The sequence below is a fragment of the Oenanthe melanoleuca genome, chromosome 26, assembly GCF_029582105.1.
Source record: "Oenanthe melanoleuca isolate GR-GAL-2019-014 chromosome 26, OMel1.0, whole genome shotgun sequence".
In the NCBI taxonomy this organism is placed as follows: Eukaryota; Metazoa; Chordata; class Aves; order Passeriformes; family Muscicapidae; genus Oenanthe; species Oenanthe melanoleuca.
This window is the reverse complement of record NC_079359.1, coordinates 4,759,281-4,785,253: the sequence shown is the minus strand read 5'-3', so window position 1 is coordinate 4,785,253 and position 25,973 is coordinate 4,759,281. Positions and strand designations below refer to the sequence as shown.

General features: G+C 59.1%; 2 protein-coding genes across 3 annotated transcripts in view; both read right to left on the bottom strand.

Moving 5' to 3' along the window:
* Nucleotides 1–9,687: 9,687 nt before the first annotated feature.
* ELF3 (E74 like ETS transcription factor 3) lies at nt 9,688–14,752 on the bottom strand. Its single transcript, XM_056511202.1, has 9 exons — nt 14,623–14,752; nt 13,334–13,502; nt 12,516–12,737; nt 12,215–12,298; nt 12,003–12,116; nt 11,790–11,879; nt 11,174–11,290; nt 10,836–11,031; nt 9,688–10,745 (listed from the first exon to the last, which is right to left on the bottom strand). Exons 2-9 carry the CDS (start codon nt 13,494–13,496, stop codon nt 10,625–10,627), a joined length of 1,107 nt encoding a protein of 368 aa, XP_056367177.1. The 5' UTR covers nt 13,497–13,502; nt 14,623–14,752; the 3' UTR covers nt 9,688–10,624.
* A 7,317-nt stretch (nt 14,753–22,069) lies between these two features.
* The window catches only part of KIF21B (kinesin family member 21B), a 40,545-nt gene continuing 36,641 nt past the window's right edge, over nt 22,070–25,973 (bottom strand). Inside the window, exons 34-35 of one of the 2 annotated variants that reach the window (XM_056511199.1) lie at nt 25,510–25,709; nt 22,070–24,380 (exon numbers count right to left, since the gene is read on the bottom strand). In XM_056511199.1, coding sequence (XP_056367174.1) covers nt 24,326–24,380; nt 25,510–25,709 — 255 coding nt within the window. In that variant the 3' untranslated portion in view covers nt 22,070–24,325. Of the gene's footprint in view, nt 24,381–24,749; nt 25,162–25,509; nt 25,710–25,973 lie in introns of those variants that run through there. The other variant, XM_056511198.1, reaches the window with a different exon arrangement.

Genomic DNA, 25,973 nt, shown 5'->3' with positions numbered 1-25,973 from the left:
ATGCAGCTCCAGCTGTTACAGACCCGCCAGGCACTTGCCGGGGCAGTGAATCCTCAGTCCCCCCTCCTGGTTTGCACGAGTTGGTGCTGAGCTTTTGTCCCAGGGGAAAGAGTTTCCCTGCATCCTGCGCCCCACAGCGTCTCCGCTCTCCCGGGGTGACCTACATGAGGAGGCATGGCTCAGCATGGGCGCTGGCACTACCTACACTTGCCCTTTATGTTGCTCATGACCCCATGACTGTTTGCAAAATGAATGTATGGGTGGTGCCGCAGCCCGTCTGACACGGCATTCAGCGAGCTCCGTGCCCGGGGCTCTGCCCACGGACACACGTGTGCTCACACACACACACCTCCCACAAGGCAAACACCTCCTGGGTACAGCACACCTGGGTCTGCGAGGAGCTCCCACCTGGGTACAGCACACCTGGGTCTGCAAGGAGCTCCCACCTGGGTACAGCACAGGGGGTCTGCAAGGAGCTCCCACCTGGGTACAGCACACCTGGGTCTGCGAGGAGTTCCCACCTGGGTACAGCACAGGGGGTCTGCAAGGAGCTCCCACCTGGGTACAGCACAGGGGGTCTGCAAGGAGCTCCCACCTGGGTACAGCACACCTGGGTCTGCAAGGAGCTCCCACCTGGGTACAGCACAGGGGGTCTGCAAGGAGCCCCCACCTGGGTACAGCACACCTGGGTCTGCGAGGAGATCCCACCTGGGTACAGCACACCTGGGTCTGCAAGGAGCTCCCACCTGGGTACAGCACAGGGGGTCTGCAAGGAGCTCCCACCTGGGTACAGCACACCTGGGTCTGCAAGGAGCTCCCACCTGGGTACAGCACAGGGGGTCTGCAAGGAGCTCCCACCTGGGTACAGCACACCTGGGTCTGCAAGGAGCTCCCACCTGGGTACAGCACAGGGGGTCTGCAAGGAGCTCCCACCTGGGTACAGCACACCTGGGTCTGCAAGGAGCTCCCACCTGGGTACAGCACAGGGGGTCTGCGAGGAGATCCCACCTGGGTACAGCACAGGGGGTCTGCAAGGAGCTCCCACCTGGGTACAGCACAGGGGGTCTGCAAGGAGCCCCCACCTGGGTACAGCACAGGGGGTCTGCAAGGAGCTCCCACCTGGGTACAGCACACCTGGGTCTGCAAGGAGCCCCCACTTGGGTACAGCACAGGGGGTCTGCGAGGAGCTCCCACCTGGGTACAGCACACCTGGGTCTGCAAGGAGCTCCCACCTGGGTACAGCACACCTGGGTCTGCAAGGAGCTCCCTCCTCCCACCAGGTCAGCCCTCAGCTGTGCCTGGCTGTGCCCCAGCTTTGCAGGTCTCCCAAACCCTCTCTCCTTTGCACTGCCTATGTGCTCCCTGCACTGGGCTGCTGCCTGGAAGCTCCACAGGACATCCTTCTGCCCTCAGATCTGCTCTTCCCTCCATCCCCAGCTCTTGGGGTGTGGGTGCAGCTCCAACAAGCCATCAGGAGTGGGTGACAGCTCTTCTGGCCATGCACAAAGGTCTCAGAAAGAGAAGTGACTGGACAACAGTGTCACTTGTCATACTTCAACATGAAAAGAGAAAATTTCCAGCCATCATCAGGGCAGGGAGGAGCTGTAACCATTTCCCAGGCCAGAGTCTGGAGCAAGGACCAGATGCACTGCTGGGGCAATGCTGGGCCTGTCCCCAAGAAGGGGGACTCCTGTAGTCCCCCAGTCCTTGGGAGAAGAGCTCCCTGCTGGCTCTTGCCCTGGGCTGGCAGTGCAGCCCCACCAGTCCCTTGCCAGTGTCCAGCTGTGTGCTGGTGACAGGGATGGCTCTGGCAGGTTTGGGAGCATCCTCACCTCTCACAGTGCTTCCCTGGCCCCTCCTCTGTTTTCTGGAGACCTTGGTGGCAGCCAGATCTTTGTACAGACCACACGTGGCACCAAGTTTCCAGTCCTGAGCTCTCCAAGACAACTCTTTGTGCCAGCAGCCATCACCTCCAGCCCAAGGGGTCGAGCAGGGAGGGACATGGATGGGGGGAAAGGTGGGGGCAAGGATGGTGAGTGTGTGTGTGTGCAGGGCTGGGATGTGTGTGAGAGGAGGATCTGCATGTGTGTGGGGGTACAGTGCAGGGGAAGGGGGCACAGCACTACAAGCCCCCCAAAGGCAGGGGGAGCACGTGGGGCTCAGGGGCTGTGGCACCTGCCAGCAGGAAAAGCAGTGGTTGGAGGGGAAGAGGAGGAGCAGTACTCTGTGAAGCATCAGCAGGTCTCCAAGGTGCCAGAGGGTGCAGTGCCCTGGGATGGCACAGCAGAAGGGCTGCCTTGCCCAGTCCCTGTGCCGTGCAGGGTCGTGGCCTCTCCAAAAGGAGTTTGCCCAGTTTGGTGGGAAGGTGGTCAAGAAGAGCCTGGGGAGGGCAGGAGTGTGTTCCAGGGCTGTGGAATTGTTCTGGTCCATCTGGGCACATCGAAGCTGCTGGTTCTCAGGCTGGGAACGGGACAGTGGGGGACAGAGTGACAATTGAGGAGCCCCAGGCATGGAAGGAGCTTGTCATGCTGCAAAACCCATCTCAGGGCCGTTCTGCTGATCCCATGCAGGCCAGGTCTCCTGACCTGACCCAAATATGACCTCTCCTGATCCCAACCCACCTGTTCCGGCTTTGATGATAATTATGCCCTGCAGACTGTTCAGTCTCCGTGCCACACCCTGTAGGCGGGGGCAAAGTCTGCTGCTCCTGCTTCGTGCCCGTGGCTGTAGCGCAGCGCTGGCTCCCGCCCGAGCCCCCTTTCCTGGAGCTCCTGCAGAAAGGGGAGGGGGCTGCACCCTCCCTGCCGGCCCAGCTCGATCCCCCCAGCCCCTGCCCTCACCCCGTTCGTGCCCTGGGCCCTGCAGACCTTGAACAACCTGTTTCCCTCCTGCTCTTGCCCCATGACGAAGCAGCTGGCATGCGGTGCGGGCTGAGCTCATCGCCCCCGGGGCAGTGCGGGACAGTCACAGGCCACGGGCTGCAGCTCCCGGCCAGCTGTCCCTGTGGCACACCCGTGCTGGGTGCCTGCTTCCTCGGGATAAATGGATGTGCTCACTGTCTGGGGACAAGGGGGGAAACCAAGCTAAAATCTGCTGAGATTCCCAACACGCTGCTGGGAATCTCCCCAGGACCCCGTGCACCAGGAGTTCTGCACAGTGCCAAGTCACCCCCTCCTGCCCTCCTGCCCTCCCTCAGCTGGCAGAAGTTTGCTTTGAGCCCTGTCTGCCTCGTGGAGACCTGCCTGCTGCTTTCATCCCACTGGGCTCCATCAGCTGCCCCTGTGTTCTGTGTCCTCCACACCCCACAGATCCCAGTCACTTGTGCTGCTGTGTGTGACCCGCTGTGCTTGGCTTGCCAGGGCCCACCTTCCTCTGCACCTGGGCACTCTCACCCCTGCCTGGAGGAGAGAGGCACAGCCCAGAGCTCAGCTTGGTTTGTGACAGGGTTCAGATGTCTGCAGCACCTCTGCAAGACCTCAAGCAGTCTGGCTAGTTTGGAAGTGGCTGGGCAAGATGCTGCTGCTGTCACTCGGGGCTGGAGTGGCCCAGCCAGGCCTGGAGGTGTTTGTGACTCTCAGCTAATGCTGAGGAGCTGTGAATGCTGGAGGTCTCTGACCCCAGGTGAGCCTGTCCCTGCCACTCTGAGGCCACCAACCTGTGGGGACTGAAACAAGGAGAATATACAGTGTGGGGTCACACAGCCCTTGGACACTGCCCAGCTGTGTCCCAAACGGGCCCCCACAGCCCCTGCTGGGGACACACTTGGGATCAGAGCTGGCAGGGTGCTGGCTAGCAGGTACAAGCCTGTCTTTGCCACCTCCTGATAAAATGACAGGGATAGGCACGAGTCCACCCATGGTCTGCTTCACCAGGCAAGGCTAGGGGTCAGCTCCTGACACCTGGGGTTCTGCTGCAAAACAGGGAGCACTTACCCTGTACCATCAGGTTCCCTGTTGCCTCCAGCTGGGCTGGATCAGGGCATGACACACCACCAGGATTCCTTGGTCCCATCATCACCCCTCAGGGATTTCTGCCCATCCCAAAGCCCTTCTCCATCCAGGGAGAAGGGACAGGCTGGGGTGTGTATGGCTGGCTGAGGACCAGGGGACACCTGGGCATCTTCTGTGGGTGATGGAGGTGGGACATGTGTGTGGCTTGGGCCACCACCATGCTGGGAGCAGGCTGCCTGAGGGAGTGTGTGTGCCCATGGGTGAGCAGCTGTGAGTAACTGCCTGTGAGTAAGGCTGTGTGTAAGTGCTGACACACCTGAGATTGCAGTGTCAGCTGTGTGTCTGTCTGTGTGCACACCTGCAGCCCCCACCTCTGCATGTTCCTGTGTGCATGGAATTTACAGACCACCATGATCCACTCCCTCTGCCATGGACACCTTCCACCAGCCCAGGTTCAACCTGGCCTTGGACATTTCCAGGGATGGGACAGCCACAGCTGCTCTGGGCACCCTGTGCCAGAACCTCACCTCCCTCCCAGGGAAGAATGCCCTCCTAAAATATAATCTAAGCTACCCCTTGTCCCTTGAGGTCCCCCAGCTGTGTGGGCACCTTGTGAGAGAGGAGGAGGAGGCAGATGTGAGTGGGCACAGATGGGGGACCAGATCTGCAGCCTCTCATTAAATCTGTGTGGGTCAGTGGGATGAAGGAAGGACTGGAGAAAGAGCAAGGCTGGAGAAATGCACACATATACACCAACACATGTGCACAACCAGGATGCCTTAGAGAAACAGAAGTCATAGAATGGTTTGGAAGGGACCAAAAATCATCTCATTCCACCCCCTCTGCCAAGGGCAGGGACACCTTTCACTATCCCAGGTTGCTGCAAACCCTGTCCAACCTGGCCTTGGACACTTCCAGGGATGGGGCAGCCACAGCTGCTCTGGGCACCTGTGCCAGAGCCTCCCCACCCTCACAGGGAAGAATTTCTTCCTGATATCTAATCTGTCTCTTCTTTTTCAGTTTAAAACTCTTCCCCCCCTTGTCCTGTCACTATCTTCCTGTGTAAAAATTGCTCACTGTCTTTTTTATAAGCCTCTTTTAGGCACTGGAAGGGGCTCTAAGGTCTCTCTTTTCCAGGATGAACAGCCCCATCTTCTTTTCTCAGGATGTCCTCACCAGCCCTGCATCACCTCCTGGTTTCCCTGTGTGGGCAGAGCTGTGCCTGCACGGTGGGGCTGGGGGCCCCTCTCCTCCTGCTCCTGCAGCAGGTGATTCTGGCAGGACCCTGGCAGGCTGGGACAGGCAGTGAGTGCAGCCACTGCCCCACCCTCGCTCTACCTGTCAGACAGGTGCTGCTGGCCACCTGCCACCATCACTGCTGGGAAGGGAGGATGCAGGAGGGATGGGTCTGCACAAAGGCTGAGGACCTGCCCAGGGGGAAAGTGACCCTTGGGACCTGCCCCAGGAGCCTCAGGGTGTCCCTGCACCTGCCCAGGGAGAGGGGACAGACACTGTGCCTACCTCCTCTCCTGCTGTGCTCAAAGAGCCCGTGAGGCACATGCCAGGGCACCCTCCCTCTTAGTCCTGCTCTTGGGGAAGGGTTTCCTGCACATGGATTCCACCAGCCTGTTGGGGTGGAGGAGGTGAAGGGCTTCTCCAAGGGGCTCAGGGTCCATCTGGCCCTCTGGATCTGACACAGAACATCCTGGCACTGGCAGGAGCAGACCTGGGCCAGGGGGACCTGCTGCCACCAGCTGGAGCCCAGAGCCAGGTCTGCCTGTGCTCAGCTGGCTACTCTGGGAATGTGCAAGGAGGAGAACTGGACAGGCACTTCCACACCCAGGAGCCTGTGCAGAGCTTCCAGTGGCACAAGCCACACTGTGCCCACTGTGACAGAAAGGGCCAAGGCTCTCATCCAGCTGGTGCTGGAATAATGCAGATCCCGTGGTGAAAACACAACTGACCTGACCCCAATGTCCCTGGTTTTTGCACCACCACTGTGGCCCAGGAACTGCCCTTCTTCTCAGTCCCCTGCTGCACACCCCAGCCATGCCTTATGTAATGGCACCGTGTTTGTGGCTCCCACAGGGTGCCCTGAAACCCGTTTTAGACAGGCCTGGAGCGATGAGATCTTGTCAGACCCACCCTTTGCCCAAGAGCAGGCTCAGGCCTGGACTTGCTCAGCTGCAGTCCTGAAGGCAAAGCTGGAGGAGTGCCAGCTGCCCAGGGATCACACAGGAGCTGCCACCTGGCACCACACCATGGCAGCCCCTGGCCAGCTGAGGCATCCATGGGCTGCCCACTGTGGCCACAGTGCTTTGCCCTGGGGTGTGTTTCAGCAGCACAGACCCCACCCCAAGAGGTGAGTTCCCTGGGAGAGGAAAGCCCAGCAGGGGGATCTGCCCCCAGCCAGATCTATGTGAAGTGGCACCTTGCAAGGTTTTGTGTTGGGATGACCAGGACTAGATCCTCAGCTGTTCAGCTGCTGGCTGCCCCCATCCTGGGGATGGAGGGGGCTCTGACAGCCCAGCCCAGCACAGCTTTGCCCTGGGGCTCTGCGGGAGCAGGGCTGACACAGGAGGCACCAGAGCTGCCCTGAGCTCAGCAGTGTGCCCGCAGTGCCAGGCACTGCCCTGTGCTGCCAGCGGGCACACTGGCACAGGGAAACCCCTGTGACTGAGCACGGGGCAGCAAAGGTGAGGGAAGAGGGAATTGATCAGCCTGGAGCAGAGAAGGGAGACCTTGGAGCCCTTCCAGGGGCTAAAGGGGATCCAAGAGAAGTGGGGAGGGATTTTGGACAAGGGCCTGAAGCTCTGCCAACCCTGAGCTCTGTCACCCCTGAGCTCTGTCACCCCTGAGCTCTGTCACCCCTGAGCTCTCTCATCTTTGGGCTCTGCCCTCCCTGAGCTCTGCCATCCCTGAGCTCTGCCCTCCCTGAGTTCTGCCATCCCTGAGCTCTGCCATCCCTGAGCTCTGCCATCCCTGAGTTCTCCCATCCCTGAGCTCTGCCATCCCTGAGTTCTGCCCTCCCTGAGTTCTCCCATCCCTGAGTTCTCCCATCCCTGAGCTCTGCCCTCCCTGAGCTCTCCCATCCCTGAGCTCTCCCATCCCTGAGCTCTGCCCTTGGCTGCAAAGGCAGAAGGGTAAGGAAGGGCTGAAGCCAGCAGGGACTGCAGGGAGTTGGAGCAGTGGGAGCAGGGGTGGCCAGGAGGATGGTCCCTGCCTCCCAGAGCTGTCCCCATCCCCACTGCATTCCCATCTGTCTGATCTGCTCCAGGATGGCCACACTCTGGCTTGGCTGGAAAATCAGGTCGTGCTGTTGTGCTCAGGGGCAGGTCATGGTCTGGCCTGTGGGATATTGGACACCTTCTTGCTGGTCCAGATGAAACCTCTCCCCTCACCCAATTTCTCTGCTCCCACTCAGCACATTCCAGCCACAGCAACCTGCTTGTGGCCACAGCTCCTAGGGAAGCAGTGGCCAGGGAAAACTGTTCTTCTTGGGACCACCTTCAGCTTGGGACCACCTAATGGGAAAAGTCTCCCAACAGATCCCAAGGAAAAGTGTGAGGGGAGGCTGTTTGGGAGGAAAATCCTCTTTTTCTTCAGTTCTTGTCATGGCTTGCCACAGCCATAAGATCCCGGCATCTCCAAAGAGAATAAAAAAATAAACAAATCATCTGTTTTTCCTGCCAGTGAGCTGGGAGGCTCTGCTAGGGTGGCTCAGTGTGGGCTGTAGGGGTTACCCCAAGTGTGTGCTGGTTGTGCACATGTGTTGGTGTATATGTGTGCATTTCTCCAGCCTTGCTCTTTCTCCAGTCCTTCCTTCATCCCACTGACACACAGATTTCATGAGAGGCTGCAGGATCTGGTCCCCCATCTGTGCCCACACACATCTGCCTCCTCCTCCTCCTCTCTCACAAGGTGCCACACAGCTGGGGGCCCTCAAGGGACAAGGGGAATGGCTTCACTGACAGAGGGAAGGTCAGATTATATTTTAGGAGGGCATTCTTCCCTCGGAGAGGTGAGGTCCTGGCACAGCTGTGGCTGTTCCATCCCTGGAAGTGTCCAAGGCCAGGTTGAACCTGGGCTGGTGGAAGTGTCCATGGCAGAGGGAGTGGATCATGGTGGTCTATAAATTCCCTTCCAAACAATTCCAGACTTTATGATTCTGCCTCTGCCCCAACCTCCTGCCCAGTGTGCCACCCCTCAGGGTGGCAGCCACGGGCTCTGGGGACACTGGGGACACAGGAGGCGAGGCAGGCAGGTTCCCTGCTGCTGTTGGAGCTGGTTAAACATTGTCCCAGGCCAGTTAGGTAACACCAACCGCGGCGGGAAAGAAATGAAACTGCCTGAGCAAACAAGGCGCCCTTGGCAGGGCACCAGCCTGCGTGACAAAGTGCTCCCCTCTCCTGCCAGCGTGCAGGGTTATCTATTCACAGAGAACAAACACCTCAGCCACAGCCCCACAGCCCCACAGCCAGGAGCACAGCCTGGCCTGGGCTTGCCCCCTCCCCAGACTGCTGATGGCCACCCTGGCCTGGCCCCAGCACTGTGCCACTGTCCCTGCTGCCACCCCTCAGCCTGCTCTCTGCAGGGGCTCAGACCTGCAGCACCCTCCCCTCCCTGCAGCCAGCAGGCAGGAAAACCTGTTCCCTGGGGAGGGTTATGCAAGGAACCTGACGGAGCTCTGGCTGCAGCCCAGGCCGTGGACTGGCTCCAGGTTCACACCCAGGGACTGGGACCTCTTCCTGCACCACAGGGCAGCCCTGGTCTCCTCATCCCAGTGTGGATCTGGGAGCAATGCAAATTCAGCCCAGCATCCTGCAAGGCAATGAAAAGACATCTTCCATATGAGACCAGGCATCCCAGGTGGACCAGCAGGGCAGTTCCATGTACAAACAGCAGTCACACCCACAAAAAAGAAAATGGGTCTGGCCCAGGTGGGTCATGCTCTTGATGTTGCAGCAGCATCCCTAGGAGAATGCTCAAGCCACCAAGCTCACACTCAAGCTGAGGCCAGGCAGACTGGGAGCAATTCCAGCAGCTTCAGGCAGCACAGCTCGTGTAGATGTCTGTTGGAGACCTTGCTTCCAAGGGCTTACTGCTCCCTCTTGCAATGTGTCCCACTCCTGCAAGTGTTGAATGGGGGATATTGAACAGCACCATCTGTCTGGCACTAATGAAGGGCAGATAGGACAGGGAGAATGGTTTTAAATTAATAGAGGAGAGATTTAGATTAGATATCAGGAAAAAAATTCTTCCCTATGGGTGTGGTGAGACCCTGGCACAGGGTGACCAGAGAAGCTGTGGCTGCCCCATTCCTGGAAGTGTTCAAGGCCAGGTTGGATGGGGTTTGCAGCAACCTGGGAGAGTGGAAGATGTCCCTCCCCATATCACCCAGGACTTTACATCCCACCAGCCTGCAGCTGGTGAGCTCTGCCTTGGAGCCAGTGCTCCAGGAAAGCCAGGGCTGGAATTCCAGAGGGTTCTCAGAGGGGCCAAGGTTTGGGAGTGGGTGTGAGATACCCCTCCATGGGTGGCTGTGAGCCAGCCCCACCTCACCCTGAGGACGACCCTGTGACTCTCAGGATGACCAGGCAGGTCCAGCCACAGCAGGCAGGACATGGTGGCAGAGGTTGATGCCATCCCCAGTACATCCCCAGTACTGGCACATCCCCAGTAACACCAGCCTGGTCCTCACCATGGGTTAAGAAAAACGAGAAAAATTACAAGTAGGTACAAAAACCCAACAAACCAACAATTTATTCATCTTGCATTACCACTTGAAAAGGAGGAAGCCACAGGCACCTGGTGGGTGCCTGGCTGGGTTGGCATCCCCCTCTGTGGCTGGCACAGCTCCAGTCTGTGCCCTGTGACATCACTTCAGTCCAGCTGAGCATCACCACCTGCCACCACACACCTGTGTGCCCACGGCACACACTCTCACACAGGAACATCTTACTCATGAAAAAATATATCTGTACATTCACTCTGTGGTTTTTTTTTTGGGTCTTACATAAATTAGAAGCTACTTTTAGAGAAAAGGGCTGTCTCTAGACACAGCCCAGGTTGGAAATGCAGCATGGCCCTGCTGTCCCATGTCCTCCTCTCACTGAGGGCTTTCTGGGGCTGGGTGAAGCTCCACATTGTTCCCATCTTCTCTCAGCAGGTGCCACACTGAGAATCTGCTACACAAAGGGGGTCTCACCCAACACACATGCAGTGAACAGGACAGGGGGCACCTTCAGCACGGTGCAAGCAGTGGAAGGGAAGACCCCACAGCTGGGACAAGCTCTGTTCAGTCACAGGTGACACAGATGTGCTGCTCCTCCACCCAGGCAGGAGGTGGGTGACAGCAGGAGACCTGCTGGGCTCTCACAGTGGGGCTTGAACTTCTCTTCCCCTTCATCTGTTCAGGCTTTCAAACAGCCACAGTCCCGTGGGTCCAGCTGGAGGCACGAATCCAGCCAAGGAAGTCACAGTTTGCAATAACCCACCCAGCCAAACCACTGGCTCTGAACACCTCGCTGCTGGCATCACCCACGAGCGTCACAATTCCAGCGCTGCACGGGGCAGCAGCTCCCAGGCACAGCTGCAGGCAAAGTTTCCTGGCAAGGAGCCCAGCTCAGGGCTGGCCCTGAGGGGCTTCTCAGACCCTGGCTCATCCAGGACTCCTACAGCTCCTTGTTCCTGTTGAGCACCTCCTCTTCCTTCCAGCCGCTGGAGTTCTTCCCAAACTTGTACACCAGGCGCCGTCCATCCACCCTCTCCAAGATGTCTCGTTTGTAGTAATACCTGTGGGGCACAGAGGTGGAATCAGGGCTCTGGAGACCCTGAGGAGCTGCTGGGGGGCTCAGGTCCCCCAGGACACTGTGGGGCACTCACCTCATGGCTCTGCTCAGCTTCTCGTAGGTCATGCTGCTGTTCTTCTTCTTCTGGCCCCAGAGCTGAGCCACGGCTTCCGAGCGCAGGAACTTGAAGACGCCCTCCCGTCGGTCCTCCCACTTCATCAGCCCCTCGTTCAGCTCGGGGTGGATCAGGATGTCCCGGATGAACTCCCACAGGTGGGTGCCTCTGGGGGCTGAAAGAGGAGACTGGGCTGTCAGGGAGGGAAGCTCCTGCAAGTCCTTGGATGGCCCCAAACCCCTCTGCCCTTCCTCCCATTGTTCCCCAAGAAGCCAAGGGGGGAGGCAGCCCAGGCTCCTGGCTGGGGGTTCACCTACAGTGCTTGCTCTTCCGGCTCTCCAGGCACTCTCTGCTCTCCTTGCTGAGTTTTCGGGGCCGTCCCCGTTTCCTCTTGCCGTGTTTGCTGTCCCCTTTCTTGTTACCTGAAAAATGGTCTGTGCACACAGAAAGGGGCACACGTCAGGCTGGGCAGCATGTGCTGGGCAGCCCCTCCCCGTCCACCCTCTTTTCAGGCCCAGGTACCAGGGAAATATCCCCTGAGAGCAAGGTCACCCCATTCCCTGCAGCCTCATTCCAGCCTCATCCCCGACACTGCTCCTTCCCCAAACCTGCTGCTTCCTTGCATTCCTGGTGTTCCCAGTGTCATCATCAGCTGGGATCAATACCAAACACTGATTTCTGTGCCCAGGATCCCTGGCTGCAGTCTTCACCCATGTGCCACCACCCACCCCTTCCCACCAGGGTCACCACTGCCCACTCCTCCCTGCCCATCACCCTGCTCAATGGAGAGAAACAGAAGCAGAGCACTCAGGGAAACAGACCTTTCCCTCCTCAGTGTGAGGATGGGTGTTCAGGTGCTGTCCCTAGACCATTGCCAGGTATGAAGTGCAGAACAGCCCACCCCTCCCAGCTCCTGTGGGGAAGCAAACTCACCATCAGGGAAGAGCTTTGATTCTGCAGGGTCGAGGTCGAGGTCACTTCCACCGGAGTCCTGAGAGTTGGGGCTATGGGACATCACAGGCCCTGAGAGGCAAAGGATCAGGGCTCAGACTGCTGAGCATCTGGAGGCTTTCCCCCTGGCTCTCATCACTCCCACTACCACCAGACTGCTGCAAGACCCAAACCCACCCTTGTCAAAACACTGACCTGAGACATCAGAGCTGCCTGGGGACAGGGCACCCGGCAAGCAGGTGAAGTCTGTGAAAGGGTTTGTGGGCTTTAGGTCCTCCAGGGAGTCCTTGGCACAGGGGTTTCCCAGCTCTGGAAGGGGCAGAGAAGAGAAGAGAAGAAGTGGTTAGCCTTGCTGCCATCAGTATGTGATCCCTGGGGAAAAGGCTTGGCCAGGGCCCCTCTCTTACCCAGGTGGCTGGAGTTCAGGAAGGTCTGGGAAGTTGTATCCTCTTTCTCCAGCAAATCAATGATCCAGTTCAGCTCATCAGAGGCTACAGAGGGGAAGGACTGGGATTAGCAATGTCTGTTCCATATGAAGGGGAACAGTGCATACTGGGAGCTGAGCCCAGCCATGCTTGGACTCTGGTCTGTGCCCACACCCTCCCACCCAGCCTCTGCAGTGCCCCCAGAGCAGGGGATCCTGGGCTCGTGGAGGGCTCTCAAACCCTTTTTCCAGCCTGCAGATGAAGGAGACCTTGCCACACTCACTGATCTCGTGCAGGCGGTCGTAGAGCTCGTCCCCCAGGGGCCCGAAGATGAGGCGCATCTGGTCCCTGCTGCAGTGGCACAGCGTGTGCCCGTCCATGTTGCAGCAGGAGAAATCGATGCAGCTGGCATCGTACTTGTTCTTCTCCACGTGGTAACTGATCCACTCCAGCACCTGCACCTTGCTCCAGAAGTAGGGGAGCTCACTGAACCACTCTGGCTTGTCTGCGAGGGAGGGAGAGCAGGGCTCAGGGCAGGGTGGCCGTGCCAGCACCGTGTGCCTCCTGCGGGCTGCCAGTGGCCACCAGACACCTGGGCTGGTCCAGTGGTGATCTTGTGGGACACAGCAGCCCCTTCACGTGGAGAGATCCAGGACTAAAGTGTCCTTAGTGCCCTGCAGACCGCAGTGACCCCACAGTCCCCCAGCGCTGGTCTCGGTGCCATTTGTCCTGTTAGTGCCGCCATCCACCCTGCTTCTCATCCTCCCTGAGCACCATCACATCACATCCCCATCCCACAACTGTCCTTCCAATCTGCCCTGTGAGCCCTGGCAGCCTGTCCCCTGTGCTGTGCTGTGGGAGGAGGACAGTGATTCCCCCATCTCCTGGATAAATCAGACGTGCTCCCAGCAGCCACCCCTTGTGCCACCCAGGCTGGCACAGCCTCTCAGCCTTTCCCTGGGAAACTGAGGCGTGGTGGAAGCTGCTGACCTGTCCCACTGGGACAAGGACCTCGCAGTGCTCTTCCCAGGCAGTGGCACTGCCTCCCAGCTGCCCCCTGTGCTGGCTCCCCAGTGCCACCAGTGCCACTCTGTGTCCTACCTGTGCTCTGTGCTGGTGGCTGGCTGCTGGGCAGGCTGAGCCCCAGGCTGCTCTCATCCCCAAGGTGTCCCAGCATGTCCAAAGTTGGCTGCACTTCATCTGGCTGGTACATGGCGCTGATGTAGTTGGAGAAGATGTTGCTGATCTCACAAGATCCTGCCATGGAGCTCTGTGCCAAGAGATGGACAGTGAGCCCCGAGGAGGCACAGGGAGCCAGGCCCAGCACCCACAGCGTCGGGCTGGGCCAGGTCAGGCGGTCCCTCCCTCCTCCCATCGTCACCTCTCAGGTCACTTGTGCAGAAATATGCACCAGCACCTGCTGGCTGGGGCTGGGGCCTGACTCACCACTCCTCAGGGGCCAGCAGGGAGGGAGCTGAGCCGGAGCCACCTGGGGACGTGGCGTCACTGCCCTGTCCCCAGCAGCCTGGCCTCGCCCTGCTGGCAGCCAGCAGGGGTGACAGCAGGAGGGTGGTGGCAGAGAGCAGTGACTGCCAGCCCCTCCTGGGCACTGCTGAGCCCGCGGCACAGAGGGCTGCCCACTGCTGTGCTGTGTGCCCTCTGCCATGCTCTGTGCCCACTGCCGTGCTCTGTGCCCTGTGCCCACGCTCTGTGCCCACTGCAGTGCTCTGTCCCCTCCGCTGTATGCCCATGCTGTGCCCTGTGCCCATGCTCTGTGCCCACTGCTGTGTGCCCAGTGCTCTGTGCCCTCTGCTGTGTGCCCATGCTGTGCCCTGTGCCCACTGCTGTGCTCTGTGCCCACTGCTGTGTGCCCAGTGCTCTGTGCCCACTGCTGTTCCGTGTGCCCATTGCTCTGTGCCCTCTGCTGTGCTCTGTGCCCTCTGCTGTGTGCCCATGCTGTGCCCTGTGCCCATTGCTCTGTGCCCACTGCTGTGCTCTGTGCCCACTGCTGTGCTCTGTGCACTCTGCTGTGCTCTGTGCCCACTGCAGTGCTCTGTGCCCATGCTGTGCTCTGTGCCCACTGCAGTGCCTTGTACCCTCTGCTGTGCCCGCAGCTCCCGTCCTCTCAGCAGTCGCAATAATCACATCCCGATCACCGCAGCCAGGAGGGCACCCAGCCCCTGCCCAGCCCTGACCAAAAGCCGAGCTGTCCTGTCCCCTCTGGGGGCTGCAGGGGAGCTGCTGTCCCCAAAGGGCTGCGCTGGGAGAGCCAACGTGGAGCGAGGAAAAGCCAGAGCATCCCGGGTGAGAGCCAAGGTGTGCAGGGAGGACAGCAAAGCAGCTGTCCTGGGCCAGGGACGTCAGCAGGCCTCGGAAAAAAGCTTTGGTACCTTCTGTGGTGGCAACTCCAGGAGCGGCGAGTAATCCAGAGAGGAGGAGGGAGAGGAGCCCGGGCTGGCCAGCAGCAGCCACCGCTCACGGGCCCGGGAGGCTGGTGCCGATGGGCAAGCCCTGCCCGGGACTCTGCTTTTATAGCTGGGGCGGCGTAACAATCTGGCAGCCCGAGGGGAATTCCAGCCCCAAACGTTCATGCTCCCAGATCCAGGTGATTTGCATAATATGAACCACCGGGTCCCAGCCCTGCGCTGCCTTGCCGGGAAATCTGGGTTGGCCAGTTTAATCATTGTCAGAGCCCGTGCCCCACCGGTGCCCAGAGTTTCACCCACACTGCCTGTTTGCTTGCCAGCCTCATGTTTGTTTGCTCACAGCAGCAGGTTTGCTCAGCTCCTGCGGCCAAAAACACCCCTGGGGTTGGGGTGAGCCCTACCTGGGGTTTGCCTGGGGCACGGAGCAGGACATTGCCCCGGGCATCCACCTGGCCAGGTGGGCACCAGCAGGTGCAGGTGTGTGCCCTGGCTTGGATGGCACAGGCACAGGTTCCCCAGAGCAGCAAGAGGGGCTCAGTGACCAAGCAGGACAAACGCTGGGACAGGATCGGGTGGGGACAGGTGGGGGTAGAGCAGAGAGCAGACAAGTGCCTGAGAATTGCTGCTCTGCCTCAGAACGGGTTGATTTTTGCCTGGGGGAGGTGTGGGACAGGCACGGAGCTGTGCCAGCCCCTGCCCTGTGTCACACACACCTGGCACTGGCTGGCATGCACGCTCGCCAGGGACGTGTGCCAAGGGACAAGGAGGGCTGTGGGATGCACTTGGGGAAGTTCCTTTGGTGGCTCTTGCCCCTCTGGCCTCGGGCAGGGGTACCTGGAGCCCTTCTGAGGTTTATTCCTGCTGGGTTTAGCTGGCAGCCCCAGGCTGGTCCCAGCCAAAGCTGGGGCACCCCTCTGCCTGGTTCTGGTTCTTTGCAGAGCCAGCCACGTCCCTGCCACCTGCAGACTGAGGCAGTCCTGGGCACCTGGGAGCAGAGCAGACCCTGGCATCACACAGATGTCTCCTTGTCACTCCAGGGTCCTCATCACTTCAGACCTGGCAGCAAACCATCTCCTGTGACACTGTGGTGACAGACTGAGTGTATACTCCAGCTTGGCACATGCACCAGCAAGGGCAGGGTGGCTTGTGTCCTGTCCCCTGTGTCACATCCCCAGGCCCCAGGCAGGGCCAGTGTGCCAGCCAGGAGGGTCCCAGCAGCTGATCCCACCCCAGCTTCATTCCTCCACAGCACAGTCACAGTGCTGGTGCTGCCAGCCCTGCTGTTTCTTGGACACAGCATCCCACAGGGACATCCCCGTGTGCCACAGGGCAGCCAGGGCCAGCAGGGGAAGAGCCCCGTGCCTGAGACCTGGCTGCCCAGTCCCTGTGGCTGGAAAGCTGCCCCTGGGGAAGGTTTTTCCACCCACCAGTACACTGCAGGTGTCCCTGGAGCAGGGTGGGACATGCCAGCATTGCGCCATCCCTGGGCCACCAGCCAAGGGCTGACGAGCTGCTCATGTGGCTTTGGGAGTCTCCTGCCCTGGCCATGTGCAGCCCCCACAGAGCCCTGCCCAGGGCAGGGAGTGCATGCCTGGCAGGGCTGCCTGGCACGGACCACGCTGAGCACCCCCTTTCCAGCCTCCCTTCCCTGCAGACCTCAGCCCGTGGACCAGGCAGTGCCACCGAGGCTCCCAGTGGTGACACCCTCAGCCCCAGTGTGTGCTTGGCACGGCAGGAGCCCTCCAGCCCCTCCTGTGACTCCAGCCTCCCCAGGGCCATGGGCACAGCAAGGGCAGAGCGGTGCCCAGAAGCAGCCACAGCCCTGATGGGCACAGAGCATCTCCTGCTCGAGCCTGAGGATGGGTGGCACAGATGCCAGCACCTCCTCACAGAGCTGCAGCTGCCAGGGCTGTGTCCCTGTCAGTGTGGTCACTGTGGTCAGTGTGGTCAGTGTGGTCAGTGTGGGTCAGTGTGGGTCAGTGTGGGGTCAGTGTGGTCAGTGTGGTCAGTGTGGGGTCAGTGTGGTCACTGTGGTCAGTGTGGTCAGTGTGGTCAGTGTGGGTCAGTGTGGGTCAGTGTGGGTCAGTGTGGGTCAGTGTGGTCAGTGTGGTCAGTGTGGGTCAGTGTGGTCAGTGTGGTCAGTGTGGGTCAGTGTGGTCACTGTGGGTCACTGTGGTCATTGTGGTCAGTGTGGTCAGTGTGGGTCAGTGTGGGTCAGTGTGGTCAGTGTGGTCAGTGTGGGTCAGTGTGGGTCAGTGTGGTCAGTGTGGGTCAGTGTGGGTCAGTGTGGGTCAGTGTGGGTCAGTGTGGTCAGTGTGGGTCAGTGTGGTCACTGTGGTCAGTGTGGGTCACTGTGGTCACTGTGGGTCAGTGTGGGGTCAGTGTGGGTCACTGTGGTCAGTGTGGGTCAGTGTGGGGTCACCTCCCGGCAGCACCCCAAAACCTCCCACCAGCACGGCCCCAGCATCCCCCATCCCGCAGGGCACTGCAGGGCAGCCCAGCGCCTCCCTTCGTCCCCGGCACCCCCACCAGTCCTGGCAGGACCCCCGCACTCCCCCAGCATCTCCCCCCGCCCCGGCAGGACCCTGAACCCCCCAACCCCCCCCGGTCCCCTCTGCGCTCCGGGGCCGCTGTCCCGCAGCCAGCGCTGCCCCCTGCCGGCAGCGCCGCCACATTACACTGCTTCCCTTCTTCCCTTCCCTTCCCTTCCCTTCCCTTCCCTTCCCTTCCCTTCCCTTCCCTTCCCTTCCCTTCCCTTCCCTTCCCTTCCCTTCCCTTCCCTTCCCTTCCCTTCCCTTCCCTTCCCTTCCCTTCCCTTCCCTTCCCTTCCCTTCCCTTCCCTTCCCTTCCCTTCCCTTCCCTTCCCTTCCCTTCCCTTCCCTTCCCTTCCCTTCCCTTCCCTTCCCTTCCCTTCCCTTCCCTTCCCTTCCCTTCCCTCCCCTCCCCTCCCCTCCCCTCCCCTCCCCTCCCCTCCCCTCCCCTCCCCTCCCCTCCCCTCCCCTCCCCTCCCCTCCCCTCCCCTCCCCTCCCCTCCCTTCCCTGTGGGATGGATGTGATGCTGCCGGCTCAGGGATGCTCTGACCCCTGCAGGGGTTGGCACTGCTGGGTGGAACCCTTCCTCCTCCTCCTCCTGAGCCCCTCAGCCCCCGAATCTTCCCCCACTCAGATGAGTTCTGCCCCGTCTGCCCGAGGATCTGCTGCCTACAGAGGTCCAGGGCAATTTAGAATCATGGAAATGTTAGCTGGGAAAAACCCTCTAAGATCAACAAGCCCAACCTTAACTCAGCACTGCCACTCTCACCACTAACCCATGCCCCATCCCTTCATGTCAAGAACGTTTTATTTGCAAAGACAAAAAGGCAAGAAACCAACACAGCCATTGAAAAACGTACAGCAGGAGACCACAATAACTTACACTATGTACAGAACACACCAAGGTATAAAACACACGCACACACCTCGTGCTCTGACAAAGCCAGGCCAGGGCCAGGCTGCACAACCCCCCAGAGACACCACCAGCCTTCAGAGCAGCTGGCCTCTGGAAAAGCTGAGTGTGAAAAGGCATCTGCAGTTGTGCTCCTTGTGCAGAGGAGTGATGGAGCAGGTGACACAGTGCTGCAGCTCCCCAGCCTCCTCTGGGGCTGCACTCGGGGGTCCCAGGCCAGGAGAGGATTGGTAGGAGCAGGGCAGTGTGATGGGTGAGGGGACAAGCCCTGGGGCAGGAGGAAGGTGCAGGGCTGAAGTTTTCTGGGAGCTGGGTGTGTGCTGGCCCCTGCCCCAGTTCCAGCTGAGGGGCTGGGGGTGCCTTGTCCCTTCCCAGAAGGGTGAGGGGGCTCAGGACACGCAGCCTGCAGCACACAGTGAGGCTCCAGGAGCCTGTGGAAAGCAGGATGGAGCCCTGCAGGGGCAGGGACCGTACCTGGACCGGGTGTGGGGCACTGGGAGAGCACCGTGGGAACAGGCACTGGGTTTGCAGCACCAAGGCAGGAGGCAGCCTGAGACCCCAAAGCAGCTGTGCTCAGAGGTGGTGGCAGGAACAAAGCCCTGGGGGACAGCTGGGAGCCCAGAGCTGCCACTCCTCGCAGCTGGCCAGCTGTGTCATCACCACCCCGTGTCACCAGAGCTGCAGGTGACAGGGAGGGGACACTGCTCAGCAGGGCTCACAGTGGTTTGGGGATCCAGTGCTTGTAGGCTTCTCTTGTCCACCCCTGTTGTGCAAAGCTCAGCCCTGCAGAGGCTGGAGCTGTGTGCTGGGGGTGAGGAGACCCCCAGAGCAAGAGTCAGGCCCTGGAGAAAAAAGCATAACCCAGCAACTTGAGGAAGGTATGATCACACCCTTGTCACAAATCAGGGCGCCCAAGGGCAAATTCAAACGAGGTGCAAAGGCAGCTCCAAATTGTCCCTGCCCTGGAGGGGACTCGAGTTGTGCAGCTGGGAGCAGCCAGGATGGAACAGCTCACCCAGAGCCACTGAGAGGCAAAGAGCCCCATGCCAGCCCTCCTCCTCCTCAGCTGCCTCAGGCCATGGTCCCACTGAGCTCTGAAGGACCAGAGTCCAAGGGGCCACCCCTCCTGCATGTCCTTGTGCTGTCCTGGCTGGGGGTCTGCACCCCAAAGCAGAGCCCCCAGCCCCTGGCCCAGGGCAGCTCCCAGCTCAGGCAGGGGGGACCTGGGGGCTCCAGGGCTGCCCTTGTTTCTGTTCAGTGCCAGGGATTGATTCTATACAAAACTAGGTTTTTTGGGAGTGAAAAACCCAACATGACACACCAGAGTCAGCTCCTCACAGACCATGCCCAGCTGGAGCAGAGGCTTTTACAGCACCAAGTCCTTGCTGCCCTGCAGGCCCTGGAGGTGGTGGCTAGAACCAGCCCATTCCAGCAATGTGCTTTGCAGACATTTCCCAGCCAAGAACTTCATCATATCTGTGAGATATAGATATATAGAGAATATCTGTGAGAGCAGAGGGTGAAACACAGGCTGAGCTGAGCCTTTCAGAGCCCCCTTTCCACCTTCCATGCGACAAGATGGGAGCCACATCCAGGCTGCCAATCAACCAAACAACCAAACTGGCAACACCACAGATGCTCAGAGCAGGAATTCCTCTGGAAGTGGGAGCAGAACCTCGTGCTGGGATCCCCCTGCAAAGGTGGAGCTGGCAGTGCAGGGAGCTCCAGCCCAGGAGGGGAGCACAGGGGGTGGCTCAGACATGCAGTAAGGGGGAATGAGGCCACCTGTCCCCAGCAGGAATTCAAGTGTCAAAACCATAACAATAACAATAAAGAGAAATAAAAAAAAAATTCTTACACCAGGAATCCCCATCCCCAACATGAAACCCAAAGTCAGCACCCAGCCTGCACCGTGAGGTAGCTAAACCAGACCAACAGCCAGGAAATGCTCTGATAGAAACATCACCCCACAGGTACTGAGACCTACACACACACACAGCTGTGGGGTCAGCCACCCATCCTGGTTCCAGCCAGGACAGAGTTAATTTTTGCAGTAGCCAGGAGGGGATGAGCCACAGCCCAGAGGTTCTCCTGTGCCCATCGTGGCTGGGGCAGGGGGAAGGGATCTCTTCCAAACAGTGTGCACTGTGGAGAGCATTTTCCATGAGATTTGCTCTCTTTTGTACAATTCTGTCATTAATATTGTTGCTTTTAGTTTTTCTTAATTTCCAGTCAACTGTTCCCATCTCAACCTGTGATTTTTTTACCTTTTGTGCCTTCAGTTCTCCTCTCCATTCCACCACAGGGAAGGAAGGGGGTGGGGGTTGTGGCAGTGGGAACACTAAACTGGGGAATACCATTCCTAAAGCACAACAGCTTTTTGTTGGCATCCAAGGTAGGGCTTGAACCATTGAGGTAACAACAGATCTGCCCAGAGTGGGATGGAAATAAATTTGATTTAAACATTTTCTGTATTGGGTTCTGAGCCACTGGTCAAAATGTTGCTTGGTCTGCTCAGGTGGGTACCCCTGTACCCAGCCCTGTACATATTTCTGCATGTTCCCATCACAGTGCTCCTTCTGAGAGCAGAGAAAAGATCAGGATTGCTCTGTTAGTTTATGACACAATAACATCAAGGGCAGTGAAGGTCACCTGGGATGTCCTGAGTGTTCTACCCTTGCCTTGGGCACTAATTTGGGAATCCATTAACAACCATAACCAGCCCGTGGGAGAACAGGGGAGGATGATTTCCCCCTTTCACCCACTTTTCTTCCTCAAGGCCTGTTAAAACAGCTTCTGAAGTTCTCAGTTCCCTTTTGGATGTTAAGGAAATCATGTTTTTGCCAAGTCTTCTAATAATCTTTGGGTCAAGAAAGGGATTTCTAGGGAGGTTATTGAGAGATCTGCCCTGATGGGGAATAGTCATGATCAGCATAGAACATGGGAGAAAATGGGCCACTTTTGGAAGGAATTCTGTCCTCCAGTGGTTTGTAGCATCCCCCTGAACAAGTGCAAGTGACAGAGCATGTGCAAGGAGAATGCTGTGGCAGTTCCAGTGAGGAACTCACTGCAGAGTGCTGGGCCCTGGTCAGCATTTCTCAGACACTGCCTTTCACTGGACAGCACCCTCAGGGGGAGGAGGAAAGCAGAGCAACACAGCCCATGGCCACTCAAACTGCAGCTGAACCACAGCAACAACCCCTGTACAGAGAGAGAAAGCCAAGGCCAAACCAGTTTGCACAGAGGGACAAAGAGGAAGCAGGGCCCCCACAACAGGAGGAAGAGGCAGGGCTGGAGATAATCACCCACTCCCTATCCCCAGGGCAGCTGAGATGTGATTTCAGCTGCTCCAAGCCATGGAAGTGATGGAAGTGAAGCCAAGAAACTGGGATCCCTGTCCTGGGATGGGGGATCCCTGTTCTGGGATGGAGGATCCCTGTTCTGGGATGGGGGATCCCTGTCCTGGGATGGGGGATCCCTGTCCTCTGCTCCAGCAGCATGGGCATGTGAGCTGAGAGGAAAAACAACAACTGCAGGAAATTCTCAAGGATAAATGTCCCTGCAGTTTGCAGTGGGCACGTGCTCAGCCAGAAGCAAAGGGCTGATGTCACTCTGATCCTCCTGACTGCACCTTCAGCTCACACCTGCAAGGAGAGAGCAGTGCCATGACAGAACTGAGCCAGCTGGGGAGGGAGCAGGGGCTCTGCTGGACTCTGTGGCTCCCAGGCTGCCCAGCAGATCCACAGGAGCACAAGGCTTGACACACAATGGACCTGATGCCATTGAGAGAGCAGGGGCAGAACCCATTTCTTCTCTTCTGGAGAAGTCTGCTCTGGTCAGTAAAACACAGCTGCAGTCAGGCCATGAGCTCCAGGGTGAGCATTCTGCATGTCAGCATCCTCTCTTTTGTGCACCTTTGCTATTGTTTTTCTGCTTGTTTTTTTACCTCACATTGCTCTTATCTCAACCTATGATCTTCATCTTTGTGCCTCCCATCCCTGCTGGGGATGGGGGTGTGAGTGGTGCAGTTTTAGCACTAAATTAGACAATACTATTCCTAAACCAGGACACCCTCACTTGAACCCCCCAGTGCCCAGCATCAGCTCCCTCCTCCTCGGGCTGTGAGAGCCTTGGGGCCCCTCAGGACACTGCTGGACACAGCAGCAAGAGAGGCCCAGCATCACCCAGGACTGCTCACCCAGGCACTTGGAGCCTGCACACAGGAAGGTTTTGGTGGCAAAAGGCAAGGCAGGTGACCCTGGGTGCCCCAGAGCCCCTTCAGCAGCAGAGGAGGCTCCAGGGCAGGCACTGGGGATCCCAGAGCAGACAGAGATTCACACACAACACCAGGCTACAGCCAAACACTCCCCCAGACACACACAGAGCCCTCCAGGCAAGCAAAGCATAAACCAGCTGAGGAATGAGAGAGGAAACCCTCTCCATGTCAGGCCTGGGGAGACACCTCTGCAGCCCCCATGTCTGAGGTCTGTGAGCTTTTTTGGCTGCACCCTCAGCTCCACAGGGCACCTCTGCTCACCAGTCCTGGCTGTGCAGGGCTCAGCCACACTCACAGGGAGCAGTGCCTGTCCTGGGCAGGGTCACACACACACAGGTACCATTTACCCTGCAACAAGGCAAGCCAGCAGGATGGAATTCCCCCCCAACAAATCAATAGAGACACTCCTGTGTTTGATGATCAGAGAATCCCCTCACTCCAGGCAGAACACTCAGAGCCAGGGCTGCTGGCAGAGGAGCTGGGGCTGGTCAAGGTATCACCATGGCTGGAGAGAGCAGAGGGGAAATGGTCTGTGCTTTATGGGGCAGGTCCTGGAGCCCCTGGCCTCCAAGATCCCAGTTCAGTGCTGGTGGGATCACACAGAAATCCTTAAATGTGAGTTCAAGTTCTGCTTCTTCTGTGACAAAGGGGAAAGGAGAGTGTGTGAGGCAAGAACACCCATCCTGGGGTCTCCTTGGCCATCCACAAGAGCCCTGGGTAGGGCAGGACAGGGCAGGGGTCAGTCCAGTGGGCCACAGCAGAGATGGAGGGAAGCTCCAGTGTGAGACCAGGGCCTTGCCAGCCCCCCTTGAACAGGAGAGACAGAGCAAAGAGCCTGCAGAATGTGCATCCTTGGGGAAACACTCCTGGTGGAGCCCCCAGACCCTCAAGGAGATGAGATTGTGCAAGATCATCCACTGCAGGACTGTCCTTGGAGCACAGGGGGAATCAGGGGACTTGTGCAGCTCAGTGTGTGCAATCCCTCCCACCCTGCTCCTGCCACAGTGGACTCTGTGCCTTGCTGGTCCCCTCCATCCCTGGGTCCATGCAGGCCCAGCCTCAGCAAGCTCCAGTCCAGGCAGAGGTCTGAGGACAGAACCTGAGGGATGGACAGACAGAGCCACAGCAGTGGGGTGACAGATCCAGCCCTGTCACCTCCATTCCAGTTTCATTTCTCCATCTCAAGAGGGTTAACCCACAGCACTAACCCCTGATGGGGGCAGGATGCCCAGAGCAGGCTGGGCATGTGGGGAAGGGCCCAGAGCCATGGGGTTCACTGCTGGGGTCTGGAGAATGTCCAGGGGAACTCAGCAGGTCTGGCTGGACGTGGAGATGTTCCCAGGCTTGCTGTGCCTCACGAGATGGGACGTGGCAAAGGAGCTTGGAGCACCCCTCTGCCACTGGGGACAGGTCCCCAGAGCACAGGGAAGGTTAGGAGTGCCAGGAAATCCTCCTGTAGTCCCCAGCAGAGGTGTCTCACCAGCAGTGGCTCCAGAGAAGCTCCCTCTGTGTCGTGGTCCTGGCCAGCAGACACCAAATGTCCTCGTGGAGTGGAGGAGAACTCCTGCAGGAACCAGCCCAGGAGCAGCACAGCAAGGAGAGGCCACATCAGCCACAGGGGCAGCAGGGATGTCTCTGGGTGTCTCTGAGGAGGAGTCAGGGATCTCTGACCCCCAGGAGTCCTTACAGCAGGATGGAGGAGAGATGAAACATTTCCCGTTCGCTGGAGAACCATCCAGGAACCTCAGGAGGGCAGGTGGAGCTGCAGGTGCCCCACAGAGCCCCACAGGAGCTGGCAGTGCTCAGTACCAGATGCAGCATTGTCCACCCCGCTGGGTCAGGCACAAAGAAATCCCCGTGCTGGGCTGACTCCCGGAGGTGCTGGCAGCAGGGGGAGGCTCCCTGCCCTTCCCCTGCCCCCACGCCTTCCACTCTTCCTGCAGCTCCTAGTTTGACCCCGCAGGCAACCTCCTCCCACTCCAGAGCTTCACTGTCAAGTCGCTGGGGAGCAAAGGTGAGAGGGACAGCATGACCCAGGGGCAGGAGCCCCTCAGACACTGCCCACAGCCCCCCAGGGCAGCATGCAGCCCCCAGCCCTCCAGGCCCCTCTCCCTGGGCAGGAGGGTGATGGATGCACTCTGGGGAGGAGGCAAGCCCAATGGGGCTCAGCTCCAGCTCCACTGGCAGCAGCTGGTGGCAGAGGGAAGTGGTGACCTCCAGGGCTGACCCCACTCCAGGCTCCTGCCCACCTGGATGAGCTCCTGCTGTGCCAGCAGTGCCAGCCAGGGAGCTGCTGTGCTCCTGGGGCAGGGGCTCACTGGGCTGCTGACTCCCAACCCACCACCCATGCAGAGGCACGGGCAGGCCGTGCCTTCCCTCTGAGAGGCCAAAGATGTGGGCACTTGGCAAGGAAAAAAACACCAGAAAGCAACTGAAACCAGGGCAGGGGTATGACTGGGAAAAGGGGGCGAGTCCGTTCTAACAAAGGCTTATCAAGTGGGGAAAAACGCAGAATATTTCATACCGTGAAGAAGCAGCTCAGACCAGAGAGAAAGGGGAGGGGGGGACAGAGAGAGGAGCAAAAGCAACAGTGAGAGGGACAGAGGGAGGGAGAGATGGAGAGAAGAGGGAAAGAGAGAAGGGAGAAGAGCGTATGAGCAAGAGAGGCAGAGAGCAGGAGGGTCAAGGCAGACTAGTAGCACGGCCCTTGATGGCAAGGACGCGTCGTGGAAGGCAAGGGGTGAGCCCAGGCACGTAATTCCATAACTTTACCCGGCAGTCACTGTGGCACAGATGGGAGGGGGAGAAGGAGAGGCAGAGAGAGACAGAGAAAAAGGAAGGGAGAAAAGGGACAGGGTCGAAAAGAGGATATCAGAGTCGTGCTGCTGAAGAGCTCCCCGAGAGCAGCAGACAATGCCCAGCCCCGAGGGAGAGGGGTCACCCAGGGGTGGGCAGGGACAGCTCTTGGCCCTGCCACGGGCAAGAGGAGATGAAGGAGAGGAGGGACTGAACAGCTGAGATTCCCTCCCCACTCCCTGCTCACCCAGCACTCTCCCCCCAGCCCAGGCCATGGCTCAAACCCAGGGTCTCCCCCTTCCCAGGGGCCGTGGGGGCAGAGCCTGGGGCTCACCTGGAGGCAGTGAAGATGTGCTTGGAGTTGGTGCAGATGGCGTTGATGGGGCTCTCGTGGCCCTTGATCTCCCCCACGGGGGTGAAGGTGTCCACGTTCCACACCTTGATGACGCCCCCCCGGCAGGCGCTCAGCACCATGGGGCGCCCGGGGATGAAGGCCAGGGCACACACCCAGTCCTTGTGGGCATTGGGGACTTGCTGTGGGCACAGAGCAGAGGTCATGGCCAGCCTCACACACCCATCCTGGGGGCTGGGTGCTGTCTCAGGGAGCTCAGCTCCTCACTGGGACTGACTGGGACCGTGATGAGCCTTGCTATGGGCTCCAGGGTCACTTGGTTTCTGCCTTGGGCAGGAGACAACAACCCAGAATTCAGGGTGGAACACAAACCCCCACAGTGCAACTGATGCCACAGCCTGTCTGAAGGAGAGCTGGACAAATTAATGGGGCACAGCACACCCTCA